Source organism: Calonectris borealis, chromosome 1 (genome assembly GCF_964195595.1).
Source record: "Calonectris borealis chromosome 1, bCalBor7.hap1.2, whole genome shotgun sequence".
NCBI classification, from domain to species: domain Eukaryota; kingdom Metazoa; phylum Chordata; class Aves; order Procellariiformes; family Procellariidae; genus Calonectris; species Calonectris borealis.
In genome coordinates, this window is record NC_134312.1 from 30,724,770 (window position 1) to 30,740,948 (window position 16,179).

The 16,179-nt window shown below is 36.0% G+C and overlaps 1 protein-coding gene across 1 annotated transcript in view; it reads left to right on the plus strand.

The window, feature by feature from the left end:
• DOCK4 (dedicator of cytokinesis 4) overlaps positions 1 to 16,179 on the plus strand; it is a 262,203-nt gene that overhangs the window by 147,927 nt on the left and 98,097 nt on the right. Inside the window, exon 13 of the mRNA XM_075147683.1 lies at positions 3,301 to 3,426. Within this exon, the coding sequence (XP_075003784.1) occupies positions 3,301 to 3,426 (126 nt within the window). The remainder of the gene's footprint in view (positions 1 to 3,300; positions 3,427 to 16,179) is intronic.

Below are 16,179 nucleotides of genomic sequence, written 5' to 3' on the forward strand. Positions count from 1 at the left end.
TGGCATGGGATGATACTAGAGGCCCCAGACCTATGAACAGCTCACCAGTGGCCAATTACTCATCATCAAATAGCGTGACCTTGAGAGCAGAATAAAACCAGTTTTAGGGGAAACAAAGAAAACAAAGAACAGATATGTGGCACATATAAACACATCCTATATGATGAATGAAGATGTAATGTGGACTTGCAGTGAAGAAATAACAAGGTATAAAGCGCATTAACAAACATAAAAATTACTCCAAGAGGAGCCTAGAGAGAGAGGAGGAAGAAACAGGCAACATCCTACTCCTCATGGCAAAGGACTTGGGATGCTGATAACTCAGTCACCATACACCACCTTCCCAGGTTGAAACCATTGACCTTAAGACCCCAGAAGGGCAGTGGAAGTGAGCAAGGGGTAGATACTGGAAAGATTGTATGTATATATGTCATTTTAACAATATTTTGTTTGGCGTGTGTTAGTATCATTGTAAATGGACTAATAATAACTCTTTGATTAGACTGTTATAACTTTCATTAGGACTAAAAATAAGTTCCTGGCTTTTCATATAGTGTGTTCCTTTTGCCCATCACAAGATCCTGAATGTAAAAAATCAGTGGGAATTCAAGCAACCTACTCTGTAACTTGGGTGTCACACCTCACTAACTAGGGGGACCTAGTTTCCTTGCAAAATTAGCGGAGCTTTGAGAGACCAATCAGAACACTTAACTGGGGATCGCCTTCTCTTCATTGATCATATAAAGTCTTTAATGCTTCTAACTTTAGCATTTTTACACATTTATCATATCTTCTTGTCAATTCCCTTTTCATTTGGCAGCTTGATCCTTTGTGGCAAGATTGTTAACTTGAAACCTTGGTTTTCAGAGGTTCTTCAGACTTCCTTCCCTGGGCATCTTTGCTCTGTTTCCATTCTGGTTTAGTTTCACTCTTTCCTATTGTACTGGACTGTTTACACCGTATAACATTTTTAAGTAACTCTACTATCTTTAATGCAATGTTCTTCATTATTCTGAAGAGTTGGAGGATGCATACCATTTATATTCCAAAGATGTATTTAAACTATAGGTAAAACGACTAAACCATGTTTTAAGTGTGTTCAATGAGAGATTTCCTTGATGCTTTTGCGTATAAAAAGATGAGTCTTCATTTTCTAACAATGAATGCTGTGAAATACAGAGCTGTAATACCTTTCTCGCCTTACGTGAGCAAGTACTTCAAATCCTTGACAGGCAGCTTATTTCTCAAGTTAAAACTATTTTGCTATTGGTGAGGTTTTTTGACATTTATCTCATTTTTGAGCTAAATAAAATTCTTCAAGGAAATCTGTGAAATTTGTACACAAAGAAAACTGTAGTACTAACTGGATTTGAGGTCTACAACTTTTTGTTAAGAAAACACAGTAACTTTACTGAGCACCAGGCGGTGTACAATATCTGATTAACGCTGTTGTGGTTGATGTGATCTGGAGCAAAGGCAAATGTTTTTTAGGTTTCCAAGGAAACAGTGCAATAGGGGCATATGGGGGTATGAATATACATATGTATGTATAACAATTGCTTAAAATATAAAAGAAACAAGATTGAAGGTGGGCTAAATATGCATATTTGTAAGTAAGCTATACCCAGCCTAGCTCTTCCCATCCAGCAATGAAAAACTTTCCACCAGCTCTAACAGAGTGTGAATTTTGCCTATATGACTTCTTACCAACCTCCTGTACCATCAGCTGGCCACAGTGTGGTTTGTTTTCTCGACTACACCAATAATAATTGTCACTACTTCCTAAAAGTTGTTAACTGGATAACCACAGAATGAATTCCCATTACCAAAATAATTAACGTCTGTGGCATTAAATGCAGTCCTTAGAATAGAATAGACTTCACTGAATGTTTTTCCTTGTAAGATTTGTTTATGTACTCAGTTGGACATGTGCAGGTGAGCTGTTTTTCATAAGACAATGGAAGTCTGGTCAGAGTATCACATTCTCTGGAGTTGCCAAAATAATAAAATGTAACTGTAGGTAAGAGGAAAAAGATAAAAGTTGTCATGCTAATTAGATCTCTGATCTTTTTAGTGCAGTAGCCTGGACTGGCAGTACTTAGTACAGATTTTTCAAGCTCTGATTTAAGAACCATCAAACCATCAAAAGTGAACTTATTCAGTTAAATAGTAACATGGTTGTAGGGGAAATTTCTTCCAAAGCCCAAAGGACTGATGACCTTGTTGTGCAGTCTGTGTGTACATGTCATTTACTTAAGTTTAATCTAAAGTTAATTATAACTCTTGTGAGTTGTCTGTTTATCTCCAGTTGTTCAGTGTATATGAAGAGTTTGCTCTTATCGTCTCCTTGATCTGTATGTTGACACGTGATATGCTGTAGTAATGTTGAAGGTCAGGGAAGATTAATCTTTACAAGCTGTATCATCCTGACAGTTGCCTCAGTGATAATGTTTGAAATAATGAAAAGGCATGCCTGTTGTTCTTGTTAATCTCAACTGCAATGAAGTATACTGTTTGCAATTTATTTGTGTAATGCAGATATAGTAGATGAAGTTATTCTTCCTTAGTTCTAGAGGAATAAATATTGGAAAATGATTATATGGCCACCCTTGCATTTTGCATGTCTTCTAGCAAATATAGGAAAGAGCATGATTGATTAAATCTGATGAATATTGGAAAAAAGTTGTAATTTCAGTCATTATGAAATTACTGTGCCTAAGTAAAAAATACTGATTATGATATATTGGCTTATTAGAGTTTGTTTCTTCAGATTTTGGATTAATAAGTTGTATAACTTTGTATTAGGTTAAGTGATGCATTGTAATGAGACTTCCACGTTTCTCCTATAGATAGGGACCATTGTGTTTGCACCTTTTCAGTGAAGACAGCATTGTGTTGAAGGAAGTGAAAAATTAAAATGGTAGCAAATATTACTGATTGACATTTCTCTAAATTGACATTTTTCTAATTCTTTTTCCAGTTAAGGCCTCAGTCCATCCCTATTGAGATAATTTTGATCTAATGTGTCATCGTAGTTCAGTTACACATCAGTAATAATTTGCTAATGCTTTTTCATGGGTAGTTGTTTTCAAGTCTTTATTGATTTCTGATGTTGGTACCCTTCCCAAATACATAAAAAAATTTGAGGTGGGTTGACTTGGTATTATTGAACTTCCTCTGAATTTTCTGAGTTCTCAGGAATGCATATATACTTGCAAGTCTATATAATGTTTAAGAAGTAGTGATGACCATAATCTGTTTGAATGTCTTATTTTTCCTTGTTTTTCTCTTCGTTTTCAGGTCTGGCAGTTTCTCTTCAGTTGCTTCATGGAGACATAGAACAAATTAGGAGAGAGTATACATCCATGTTTACCCATGGAGTATCCATAACAAGGAAACTAGGTTTTTCCAATATTATAATGCCTGGTAAGTTAAAAAGAAAAAACTCTCAATAAGCAGCAGAAGAAAGAACTAATGAGAAATTAGTTTTCAGCTGCTTTCCAAATAAGTACTGTATTCTAAAACATCTTAAACTTTTCCAGAGACTTTTATGTTAGTTTCTTTCAGATAGTTAGGAGAAAACTGTGTCCCAGTGGCCTCATTGCATTATACATTGTATAGTTACTATGTCAATGTCAAAAGGGCCATAGCAGCCTTTTTTGAGAGATGGAACCCCACTTTATAGAAGTGAAGATGACTGAATGCAAGACTGCTGAGCTCTATGCAGAGAAAGAGATAGCCAGCAGAACATTATGTTCTTAGGAGCTGGTAGCTTTCTAAATAAGGATTCACAGAATTTCACTGACACTGTACAGCTTCTGGTTTCACCAGGTTTGTATCTTAAATACCGGAACTGAAGACAGTGGAAATGGATAATAATAGAGATGTAGAGACTTTATTTTGATTATATGGTATGACAAAATATGCAAATACTTAAACAGATGCTAAGGAAGGTAGATTGTGTCAATATGAATGCGAAGAAGCAAATACAGGAAGAAGATCGCAGTAGTATCTGTAGTTCCATCCCTGAAATGAAATTTTGAAAAAGTTTAATGGGTTGCTGGAAATTACAAGGGTGTAATGTCTCTTTAAAGGAAAAGCATACTTGCAAGCAGGCTAGTTTGGCATGATTATGGTGTTGTGTTGTTGCTGAGAAATGTTGCAGGGAGGAGCTCACATCTTAGTTTCAGCTGAGTCCACACACAATACCTTGACTCTCTCAAATGTAAATCGATTCCTCATGACCTGCAGATTTTTAATAGAGACTACCTTCTTCTTATACAGATCTATCTTTGCATTCCTGTGCACCTAAATCAGAAGTAAACTAAGGTTCTGAGGCAATTTCTTGGTTCTGAGAAATAAACTTCAATACTTCACTGATCAAGGAGGTCTTAAATAGTCATTTAAAACTCAGTAATGAGACTCAGCTTTAGCTATGGGCATGTATTTCTCTTGAACTTCTGCCTGAAATTTGACAACTGAGAATTCACTCTTGTATTCTTACTGCCAATTAAACATCTGTCCTTCTGCATCCTTGATCAGTACTACTAATCACTTAAAACATGCACAGAATACAAGTTAATAAAACAGTTTTAGCATTATTATGAAAATACTCTGCTGGTGTGACTGCAATATTTAGAACAATAAAATGCATGAGTCAGGTGCCGTTTAATTTAAAGGTAGATTGTATATGTATGTTTAATGGAAGCATTCAATTGAAATCTTATGGCTTATCAGCTAGGGTTTTTTTGTTGTATTACTGTTGGATTTGTAATTTGAATCAAATGTATTGCAGATAATACGGCTGATAACAGTGGAAGCAGTTTTACCGAGCACACTGTAACTTATATTAAGAAACCTTTCTCCATTTATCTGTGATTTAGTGACCTTCTGCTCTGTGTTATCGAATTTTCAGAGTTCTGTAAATAGCTGTCATATTTCCAGTTGTGAAATAATGTGATGTACTAAACTGTGAAAAACATGTTATAGCAGACAGAATACTGTGTAATCAGCTGCTGGAGAAGTTTCTGAACTCAGTTTCAAAGAATTGCACAGGCTCTGTTTGCCCTGATAATATATGGGTTCTGGTGTGCTGCTTTCTCAGTCCAAATGTATGCACACCTCAGTTTAGAAAATGTACAACTTCTATGTTTACTGGCATAGAAGAGATTTCTCCTAAAGAGAAATAATCATCTCACTCTTGCAATGACAAATTCCAAGGGCTAACCAGAGCAGTATGCCCTAGGCACTGAAATGCCCGCAGGAACCTAGCCTTTGAAATGCTTTTTTATTTTAAAGCTCCCCTTTCATTTTGTTTCTCTTCTAGTGTCTTTTTTCAGAGATAAATTAGAGAACTTCATCTTTTGCCACTGGAAATGGTCATAAATTAGATCTTATTTTATATTTTTGTTGAAAGTAAGTATGTTGCTGTGGCTAATTAGCACTTAGGTTAGGGTTCTGAACGAGACTCTCTTGAATTATTCAATAAGAAATATGTCATGCTGTTAAACTACAGTATCTCCTTTATTAATGCCATATTTTAAGTCTCTCTCCTATTCTGGTGTATTTAAACTCTGTCTGACCTTCATTTTTCATCATATCAATTCTTTTCTCTTTGGAGGTTTTGCCGTTAAAAGTAACTAGGATCAGCATACATGCCAAACCAGAATTTTGTTGACAATAATAATACATGTTTTTATAGAGCAATGCTTTTTATGTCACTGGGGCCTGACAGGGTGAAGCCACAGAATGCTCCTTCCAGAACCCGTGGAGATTTTTAATGAAGAACTCTAAGTGTTTTAGGAAATGAAGTAGATGGCTAGAAAAAAGCATATATGATTCAAAAAGGCTGTGAAATAAGTAACTCACTTTATTCTAGCTGACAGAAGAAGAAAAGGCAGTGAAAGTGTTATTTTGTGAGTCTAATCAACATGCATCTTCTAGGTTTAACCGGGATTTAAGGGCAGATTTTATGCAACCACTAGTAAACTCCTTTCCAGCATCCTAGTGTGGCAGTCTGCAGATGTACAAGCGAGTATTCTCAGAAAGCTTCGTACAGCATTGAAGGACAACTGTGCTTACACCCTGAATTTCTGTGTTCACCATTTCCTGAAAGGACAGACAACCACATCATTACTTAGTATATAAAATTTAGCATTTAATATTTACGAACATACTATACTTTTTGAGCAGTACTTTAAGTTAGATTAACTTACATAATAGGTGATGGAATATGAAAGCCCTTTTGTATTTTTCTATGCATACTTTTACCAGCTTTTTTGCTGTTTCATGTAGTACACTTTTATAGAATCCATTTCCAAATTTGACTTATAGCATCTGTATCAGTACGTAACTTCAGTGCTGCATATGCTCATGTGTTTTAGCACATATGCATGTACATATTCTTTTGCATCTTTGTGGAAGATATCTAATTCCATAAAAAAGCCTGATCATTAGTCTGTGTTGTCTGGGGTTTTTAGACTTGGAATAAACCCTAGCACAGCTGTTTGTCTAAATGAGGACTTACTGGAGGAGCCATAGCTCCCTGCTAGGACTGCCAGTTGTAAACAGACTCTAAACTATCATGTGGTAAGCATCTATATAGTTGCACATCTTCCTTTCTTGTGCTTATCAGACCAGAACTGTGTCTGCTTTACTTTATTTAAGGTATACTGTTCTTAATCGTGCTAAGTCTATTACTGGTAGTTGTCTTGACTACTCGGTACATTCAAAGCCAAAATCCATTCAGCGTGAGATTAGCGCATGAAGTAAAATAATCTCATGTCTTTTCACTAAGCAATTCAGTTAGATCTAACCCTTACTTCCTGGAACTTTACCTACAAGCTTAGTCTATGCAGCTTTGTCTATAATATCAAAGATAATTCTTATTTAAAACAGCTATAGATATGATTTTGAAAGGCTCTGTATCTTATACAGGACAGCAGTTCACCTCCAAATGTCTTAGTCCATAAAATATAGTGCAATGTATAAACAATTGGCCTGTTGGCTGACATCTCAACAGATTTTCATAAATGGATATCGATTAGCCATAGACACCCTATTTCATCTTATGATCTGAACTGGTGGCATTACCACTGCTGAGATCTGACCACCACATGCTCTGAGTTAAGATCAGACTTTGTTTCTTCCGGTCCATCCAAATTATTAAACTCTTATGATATTAGAAGAGGTTAAAGAATTGACAAGTCAGTACAATGGTATTACATTGACCATTGTTTTCCTTTGTACATAAACTTAGATGGTCTATAAGTCTGGTATCTATAGCTAAGCTAGTCAGTCCTGACTGCAAAGTTCTTGGCTTGTAATTCTTCACTCTGAATTTTTTGGTCCTCTTCTAATCCTGTGATATCATTTCACAAGTAGCATAGCTAAAGACTCTACATGGAGCTGCCGTATTAATTTCTGTAATGAAATTTTAATACTTTCAGACTTATATTTGTCAAACAATAAAAGACTCATTTTGTTTCTCAGTGTTTTGTCTATTTTTTTGCAATTTCTGCTCATTCAGCAGAATGAGCTGCCCAGGATGTTGCAGTGCCTTTAAGTTTCCTACATTAAGCTTTCATATGCTTAATTTAGGAAAAAAAAGTTAGATATTTTTACCATCACATCTGCCTTGCTTTGCATTTGTCAACTTTTAACTTCACTAAATGTCCTTTAGCTGTCCAGTTAAATCTCATCAGAATCCTGTCTTTAAAAACTACTGAATATACTCATTAGTCCTTCATCTGGATTATTAAAAAGTCTTGTATTCTTTTCATGTGCAAGTACACGCTCTCCAATCTTTCTTACTCTTCCATTTTCAGAAGGTTTTAAAATGAAACTAGAACTAGAATCTCTGTCTTTGATGATCTCACAAAATGTTATCCATGTGATAACATGCATTTTGCAGTGAAGTGATTTTGACTAGAAACATATTCCCTCTTTCAAAGCTTAGAATAAGAGTCTGGAGAGCAAAAATGTAAAGCAAGCTATGGAATCTGTTCTCCTCATCATGGTAAGTGTCTGTATCTGTCAGTGAGCTTGGACTTAGTAAAGAGCTGTTGATTCTAGGAAAAGAAATGTATGTCTGACACACTTAAGCATTTTTCTCCCATGAGCAGTGGTATGAATTTTTCCAATCTTCTTCATCCTGTATGGAGTACAAACAGCCTAAATTTAACACCTGCCATTGTTTGCTGTTCTGATTTCCAAGAAGCCACAAATACGTATTTTTAATCACTGAAAGTAATATTGCCTGGATATATTAGTTACACAAAATATGTTTAAGCAATACTGTGGAGTAAAGACACCCTGAATTTTGACCTTTCATGAAACTGTAGTACTCTATGGGGAATATCCTCTGCTTTGCAAATCGTATTTTAATACTTTTTTAAAGCTTTGATTAAAAGGAATTATCGTTTCTACAAGTTGCTGGAGAAAACAAAGATACTAATACATGTCTACATACTTGGTTAGACAAGTGCAAGGAACTTCTATATTGTTTTCCTTCTCCTTCCCATGCCTCCGTCTTATTTTCTTGGTTCATTAGGAACTGAAAGAAAAATAGAAGAGAACTATGGAAAGGGAAGAAAGGCCAGAATTTAATTGGACTTCCCTTGATTTAAAGTCTCTGAAAGTGGAGAACAGGGAAAAGGATCTTCTGCCGTTTATAGTATTTGGAAGAGTAAGCTGGCTTTCTTTTGAGCATAGAATAAGTAGCAGTGATGCATGGGAAGAGTATACAAGGATAGTTATGGCTTGGAAGTCTTTCTTCAATAAACCAGGTAAGGAGCAGTAGCAAACTAATAAGTGAATGCTTTAGCTCTGTAAAAATAAATGGTCTTTCAAAATTCTGTTGGAAATATTTTCTTTATATTGTAGCTATACAAAATCAACAGGTAAAAGTTTTCTGGACTAAGAAAGTTCAGGGACTAAGGGTCTCTAGCCCTCTCCACAAGTGAAAATCACCTTCTACGTGTTTTTCTGAGATCCTCCCACTGACAGTAGCTACACAGCTCTTGTCCCATTCTACAAAGTATTCTAAGGAGCTTTTCTCTAAAACATTTTGCATCCACAAGATTTACATCCTGGATAATACCATTTTGTCTGTGCCGCATCCAGAGATTTTCAGTCCCTACAACTGAAATTGTTTTAAGAGCTATTCAAGTCATGTTTAGGGTATAAAACAAAGCAACTCACTAGCTTGCATTTTACAGGGATGTAAATGAACAGGAACTTTCTCTAAACAAAATAATGTTTTCTGCTCCTTTTCAATTCATGATTCTAATGGACCTATAATTCTGAGCAAAGCTTTCAAAAAAGCAGTTCCTAACAAAAGCTCCTAGTGAGTTCTGTGTAATTATTTTTAAATTAGTGGCTGCTGTCAGGACAGTTTAGATTTGCACATTGAAAGCTATAACTATCAGCAATGCTATCTTGTTCAAATACAATCACACTGTGTTTTGTTACAGTACTAAATAATCAAATTGGCATTTATTTCACTAGAAAGCTTTTCAAGGATAGCTGGCAAACTAAACCCTCTTTTCTTTCTAACAAAGACAGCTACCTTTGATCTTTGGCAGCTATCTTCAGCTTGAAAACCTTGTTCCATATTAATATGCTACAAGAAATTCTACAGTTCTAAATGTGGTTGGAATATGAGAAAAGTCTTGTTGTTATAATATCTGTGTTGCAATTGTAACTCACAGCTTCCTCAGTGTAAATTTAAAAACAGTTTTGCGATGAAGGATCATTACTTTAACACTTAGGTTAGGCACAAATGTTTCTAGAAAAATAAAAGAACAAGCAATACATTCATACAAATGTTCTCCTGATGCTTGTCCTCATCTGACCTTCTTCTTACTAGTGATTACCTGTGTTGTTCCTATCATCTGAGGTTCAGTGGAAGCATTCAAGCCTCTGTGAGCTGGGGGCAGCTTGCACATAGGTCCCATAGCTAGGGGTACACCCCATGAGCAGCAGCAGACCAGTGCTGTACGCAGGTCCTGAATAGTGATGATGCAGCCTCCCATCTATGAAGGAAAGGGAGCCTGCAGAGCCATCCCATAATGAAACTTCATGGTGGGGATAATAGGACCCCTGAGCATGCATGTAATCTCCAACCTGAAAATTACTCCTGGCTCTTTACTCTTTACTAGTTATTTAAAATTTGTGGTTTATAGTTGGCAGGTTTAGGAAGCTGACCTCCATTAGCTAAGTGTGTCCTCCAGCAGTCTGTCTTGTGGGTTTTTTTGCGACTTTAATTGGCCTTTCCTCCTGCTCCTTGTAATTGCCTCTTTCATGTAATTGATGCTGATCAGGTCTCTGTCCTCTGCTCCCATTCAGCCCTTGGACACTCATTGCTAGTTGGATTGAAGTCATGAAGCTGCTTCTGTTTCTTCTTAGGTCAGAAACCTTGAGCTGTAACGTGCCTGGTTAGCACCTACATCTGGGGCAAGAAGGATTTGGAGTTTTTCCTCTCTCAGCCTATAAATAGTGCTTTCAAGATATTTTTGCCAGGTCAAAGCTGAAATGTATTGGCAGGAGTATATGAAGAGGCAGGTACTGCCAATGCTGTGCTGTACACATTTTGATTTAGCAACCCAGACATTTCAGTTCACCACCTTTCACATACAATTAAGTTCACTTACTAGAGTAAATGTCCCTGCAGAATATGCACTTAACACTTGTGCTGTACGGGAAAGTTAAGGCTGTATAATCATCCACATCACTGCAGCTTTATGTTTTTTTGTTAAATTCTGCAGAACTTCAGTTTCCATATAGCTGTAGCCCTCACTTCATAGTAGAAGCTCTTGTAGGACTGCTTCAGTCTGTAGCTTTTAATATTTAAAAATCTGGTTTTGATTAGCGAAATAGGTGAAATAATAGGGTGCTGAGTAGTGCCAAAGTGTTGGGGTTAATGGATCACTTCTGTAATTAGGACAGAATATATTGATACATTTTCAATGCATTGCATTATTGTCTAAAGTAAGAACAAACAGCTTCCCTAGATACACCCTTTGATCCTCACAGTTCTGCCATTTTTCCAGTTTATTACAGTTTATTACTTCCTGCTCTCAGGGGGACCAACACCAACCTTCTTTCTGCTTTGTTGCTTGTCATCTCACATCCAATGTACAACAACCTTCTGCCTTACCTATGGTTGGTTAACCTCATTTTTTTATTGGGATAGTGGCTAGAAAGTAGCTGTGCAAGATAAGCAGCTTTTTAAGCAGTGAAATGATTCAGTCAACACAGAAATGCAACACGTGGCTTCTTTAATTTGCTTTTCTCCAGCTTCTGTTGACTCAGCCCATAACCCACGTCTAGAAATGCCCTTAACATCTAAGGAGACCTAGGTGGTTTAGCTTCACAAAACATGTTTAATGACCTTAGTGGGTGTGATTCACCATTCTGCAGTCTTGTCTTACCCAGGAAACTGTTATGTCAGTCCTAGACAAAGCTGACTTACAATGGGGGTTTGACCCTATAATGGTTAACAGTGTTACTAACTGGATGTTGACATCCACATGTTGATTGCACAGTCCAGAAGCCCTGGTGAATTCAGAAAACTTAAAGAAACTGTCACAACAGGATTTGGGGGATGGAGATGTTCCATAAGAACAGGTAAAAATGAGCTACCCTTTCTTTTGAAAGAAATGCTTTCAAATGATCTAGATCTTTCATACCACACAACTTCATTATAGGTAGAGGTAGGTTTGTCACCTTAAAGTTGAGCATCATTTTTGATATTGTTTTCAGTTGCTTATTCCTGTACCAAACTTCATGCTGAAAATAACCATTGGATGTTTTCACTGAAACAGACCTGGAGAAGAGGACTTTGTATTTCTCAACATGGATATAAGCTGGAATAAGTCTGTTGCTTTTTTCATCATGTTTAAAGTCTTATCATATCTCACTGAGATTCAATCCTATAGGCATGTTTTCAACCAGTAATTAAAAACCGATGTACTGTACTATATAAGATGTGCCTCTCTTGAGTTTCTGTGTAAATTCCTCGCATTTGGTCAAGTATAAGACTGTGTAAAAATCTCAATACACATACACCTAGGAGAGATTTATTTGAGTCATGCGGATACTTTAGCTGAGATACCATTTGTACTCACCAAAGTCTACTTCAGAACTCAGATATTCGGCAGGACTTTCCCTTTCAGTGCTACTTATGACTGTAATTGCCCCTCTTAGTGAAAATGAGATGATTTAATCTGTCAGAATTATCTGTCTGGTATACTGGTTAAGGCAAAGATCCCATAGAAAAATGGTGTAATCAATTGTGTAATTACAATTGCCATAAATTAAAAAGATCAGTTAAAGGAATATAGATAAATTCAACTATTTGCTGATGTTTGAATACTCCATAGAAGAACTTGGAATTGTTTTTACTGGAAGAGGGGCCACAAAAGAATGCCCTAACTTAGTTTTACACAAGCAATCTCAGTTTTTGGAGAGAGAATTTCTGTTAAGGAAGATTGAAGCAATGGCATTTCTACATTGAGGAAGTAAAAGTGATTGAGATATCTCCAGAGCAATGTACTGAGAGAGTGAAATAATTTTTAAAATTTGGATCCAAATATATTTGTTTAAGTTTTTACTATAATTTTCTTTCCATTTTCCTTTCCAGAGGGAAGTTTGCTTTCCAAATCCATTTTCTTTTTTACAATCAGCTGTTTTCTGATAATGGGCTTGTAAAAATCAAGCACAAAGCCTTGACTTTTTGATCTTATGAGCTTTTTCTTGTAATATGTTCATACAAATATTTTGCCAAAGATTTGTCAGGAGCATGGCTTTAAGTTCTTAATGTTCCAGTACACTTATCTGAACTGTGCAAGTTCAATATAGTTGGTTTTCTTACATTTTGGTTGCAAGTAGTGATCTTTTTTAAACCAAAAGTGAAATATGTGTGAGTACAAGGCCAAATTTAAACCAAAACCTACATTTTTGTGAAGATTATAAAATGTCAGATATGCCACATACTTTGAGAAAAGGAAGCTGCTGTTATACCTGCCTGATGCAGTCTGTACCCTTGATATATAGCCCATAGTTTACATTCTTTTTGATTAATTTTCCAGTCTATTTCAGTTATCTCCCGTCTGCTTTTCTATCCATTTCCATATAAATGGATAAAAAAACATCATTATTCCTCATATGGCGTGAGAGGCTAAGTCACCTCTTGAATTTAATTTGCCTTGCATGATAATGGAGAAGATCTGGCATTTTCTTTCAATAATATGATCCATGTGTCTTGATTTGCTTTGAGACATTGAAAACAGAGTAGAGCTTCCTGAATGGATGTAGATCTGGACAAAATTCATCGGAACTATCCTCTCATGACACTGATCACAAACTCTGCCAAGGTTCTGTAAGAGGAGAACAGAACAGTATTTGTGAAAGTACATCCTACTCCTGTGTCTTTTTTCCCTGTGATTTGATTTCTTCTGGCAATTAAAAAGGTAAAACTCAATGAGTTTGGATTTTTTTTAAAAACCTTAAAATGCAGACACCATTTTTGAAAGCCTGCTTAACTTTTGTGAAGCTCTAATTACTTCTTTTAGAAATGCTTTCTTATTTTTGCGTAGAATCATAGAATTATTTTGATTGGAAGGTACCTTTAAATATCATCTTTAAAGATCAAGATCACCATCTCTGTCCCCCATAGCCAGGGACATCTTTCATTAGATCAGATTGCTCAAACCCACATCCAATCTGACCTTGAATACTTCCAATGATAGGGCATCCACAACTTCTCTGGGCAACCTGTTCCAGTGTCATTTTCATTTAAATCCTGTACAGTTTACTCTATTTAAAAAGGAAAAAATACAGTTTTCACTGAGTTTCCTCTGGGCTAGGTCATTACATTTGTGGTGGAAATGGTTATTTGGTTATGTTTCTGTGAAACCCCTTGGAAAATTGAAATAATTCCGTGCTGATAAATAAAAATAATGACTGAATGTAGCACAAATGCGTGTAGAATTCAAGTTAATCTTTAAAGAAAAACTGCTGCAACTGCAAGTTGTGTGCTAAAATTAGTTATATAAGAAAGCTTCTCTTTTTGGTTATTGTGTGTTGTCATTTTTTCTGAATGTAAGACTTGAAAGTGACCAACTGCCAGCACTAACTAGAACCAATCCTAGTATAAGTGTATGCTAAGCAAGGACTCAACATATTGCGTGCTCTTTGGTAACCATACTGTACTAGCTTCTAAAACTTTTCTAATAAAATATTATTGCACTGTGGAAATAATCAGAATCTAGTAGTTTTAAGAGTAATTTTGTGACGTGAATAAACATACGAACAGTTTTACTGATTCAGATCAAGGGCCCGTTTAGCCCAGTGTGGTAAACAGACACCTAAGGAAGAGAGAACTGAGCATGCAGATAGGCATGAATGGTAATTACCCCCTGGTGCTCTCCCAGCCTCCAGCTATTTTCAGCTCAGGGGATTTTCTGAGCTCTTGTGATCATCCGTTTCATATCCTTTAGTGCATCTTCCTTTCATGACTTCTCCATTCTTCCCTTCAACCCTTGTACATTTCTCACATTCACAACATCCTTCAGAAAGATTTTGGTTTGTGTTTGGTTTTTGTTTTGGGGTTGCTTTTGTGGGTTTTTTTTTTACAAGTCTTGCTGTCCATTACATGAATAACCACCACCTTTTGCTTATTTTGAACCTCGTTCCCACCAGGAACCAGAGATTGATTCAATGATTGCACACACTTATTAGTAATTCAGCTCTTTCATCCTTGACTTCACACAAAACTCTTAAGTGAATACCATCTGGTCCTGGTATTTGTTTCTGTTCATTCTGTCTAGCTGTACTCTAGCCTCTGTCCATAGTTGCTTCAGAAGATAATTGATAATAAGGTAATACAATAGCAGATTTTCCCCTTTTTTATGGGCATGGTTCTTGAGGACTTGGTAATATAGCTGTTTCCTCTTTTACCATTTTTTTTTTTCATTTGGCAATGGTTTAGATTGTGCTTTGGAGGAGTTTTTTAATTATTTTGCATACAGTGATGGAATAACATTACAAAAATATTAGAAGGCTGTAGCAAGATCATTGTTTCTGACACTTAAAAATCACTGGAGAGTTGCACGTGGTAAAATAAATGCAATAAATGTGAAACATGAGAGTATCCTGGAAAGTTCAAGCAGGTCAAATTCTGCACATCAAAATTAAGCTGGAAATTGAAAATGCACTAATTATTTATCAGCTACATATCTTTTAATTAATTTTACCCACAGTACAAGTATCCATCTCATGTTTGACTTTTAAGTGGTATGGTACACCTGTAAATACACAAAACTGTCATACTTGATTTCTTTTCACCAGTGCTCAGTGAAAATCTGCTTTATTAAAAGAGGATATTCCCATTATGCTAAACTTTCATTTCACTAGACGAAAAGGTATAGTCTCAATTTCTTTTTCTACCAAATCTAGAAATTAGAATTTTAGAAGATGCTCCTAATTATGATGCTGTTCATCCTTTATTTTTCTAGTGTTTCACAAGGAAAGTCCAATTGCTTCCAAGTAGTTCTAGTAATGTTTTTCCAGAGCTAGATTAGTTTACACTTTTTAGAAATAGATTTAGCATTCTCAAACAGAACAGGGGCTTCCCTACCACTCCACTCCAGTCACCACCAGTACTGCTTCTCCCCCCCTCCTCCCCCGCAACTGCCAAACAATCTTTCTTCCTTTCATCAACTATAAACTTTGTGGTTTGTGTCAATTGAAACTAAAATAAAATTACCATTGATCTCATCCAGAAGATCTGGTTACGGTCTGACAGAGTACTTAGCATGTTGATGTATGAACGTGCAAAGAATTTCAATTTAAACGTGCTACCAGTATTCAATAACTTGTACATACTATGTAATGCTTAGGTAGTGCCTGTATTGGATTTGTAGTTTGAATGTGTTGATCAAGCTTTTAATTTTTCAGAAGCCTTTCCAACAAGCAAAAAATAAGCTAACCAAGCTAACTTTTTGCTAGAAAACTTTGGAACACCCTGTCAGTGTAAAATATGTTGAGATCTTTTAGATCAGAAAGACAGATTTGAATGCTAGCAATCTGGGAAGCCTGCCCTTCTAATGGAAAGAACACCAACCTCTTGGTTTTTGCCTCTTCAAAGTAGTACATTTTCTTTTGAGATTAAATATA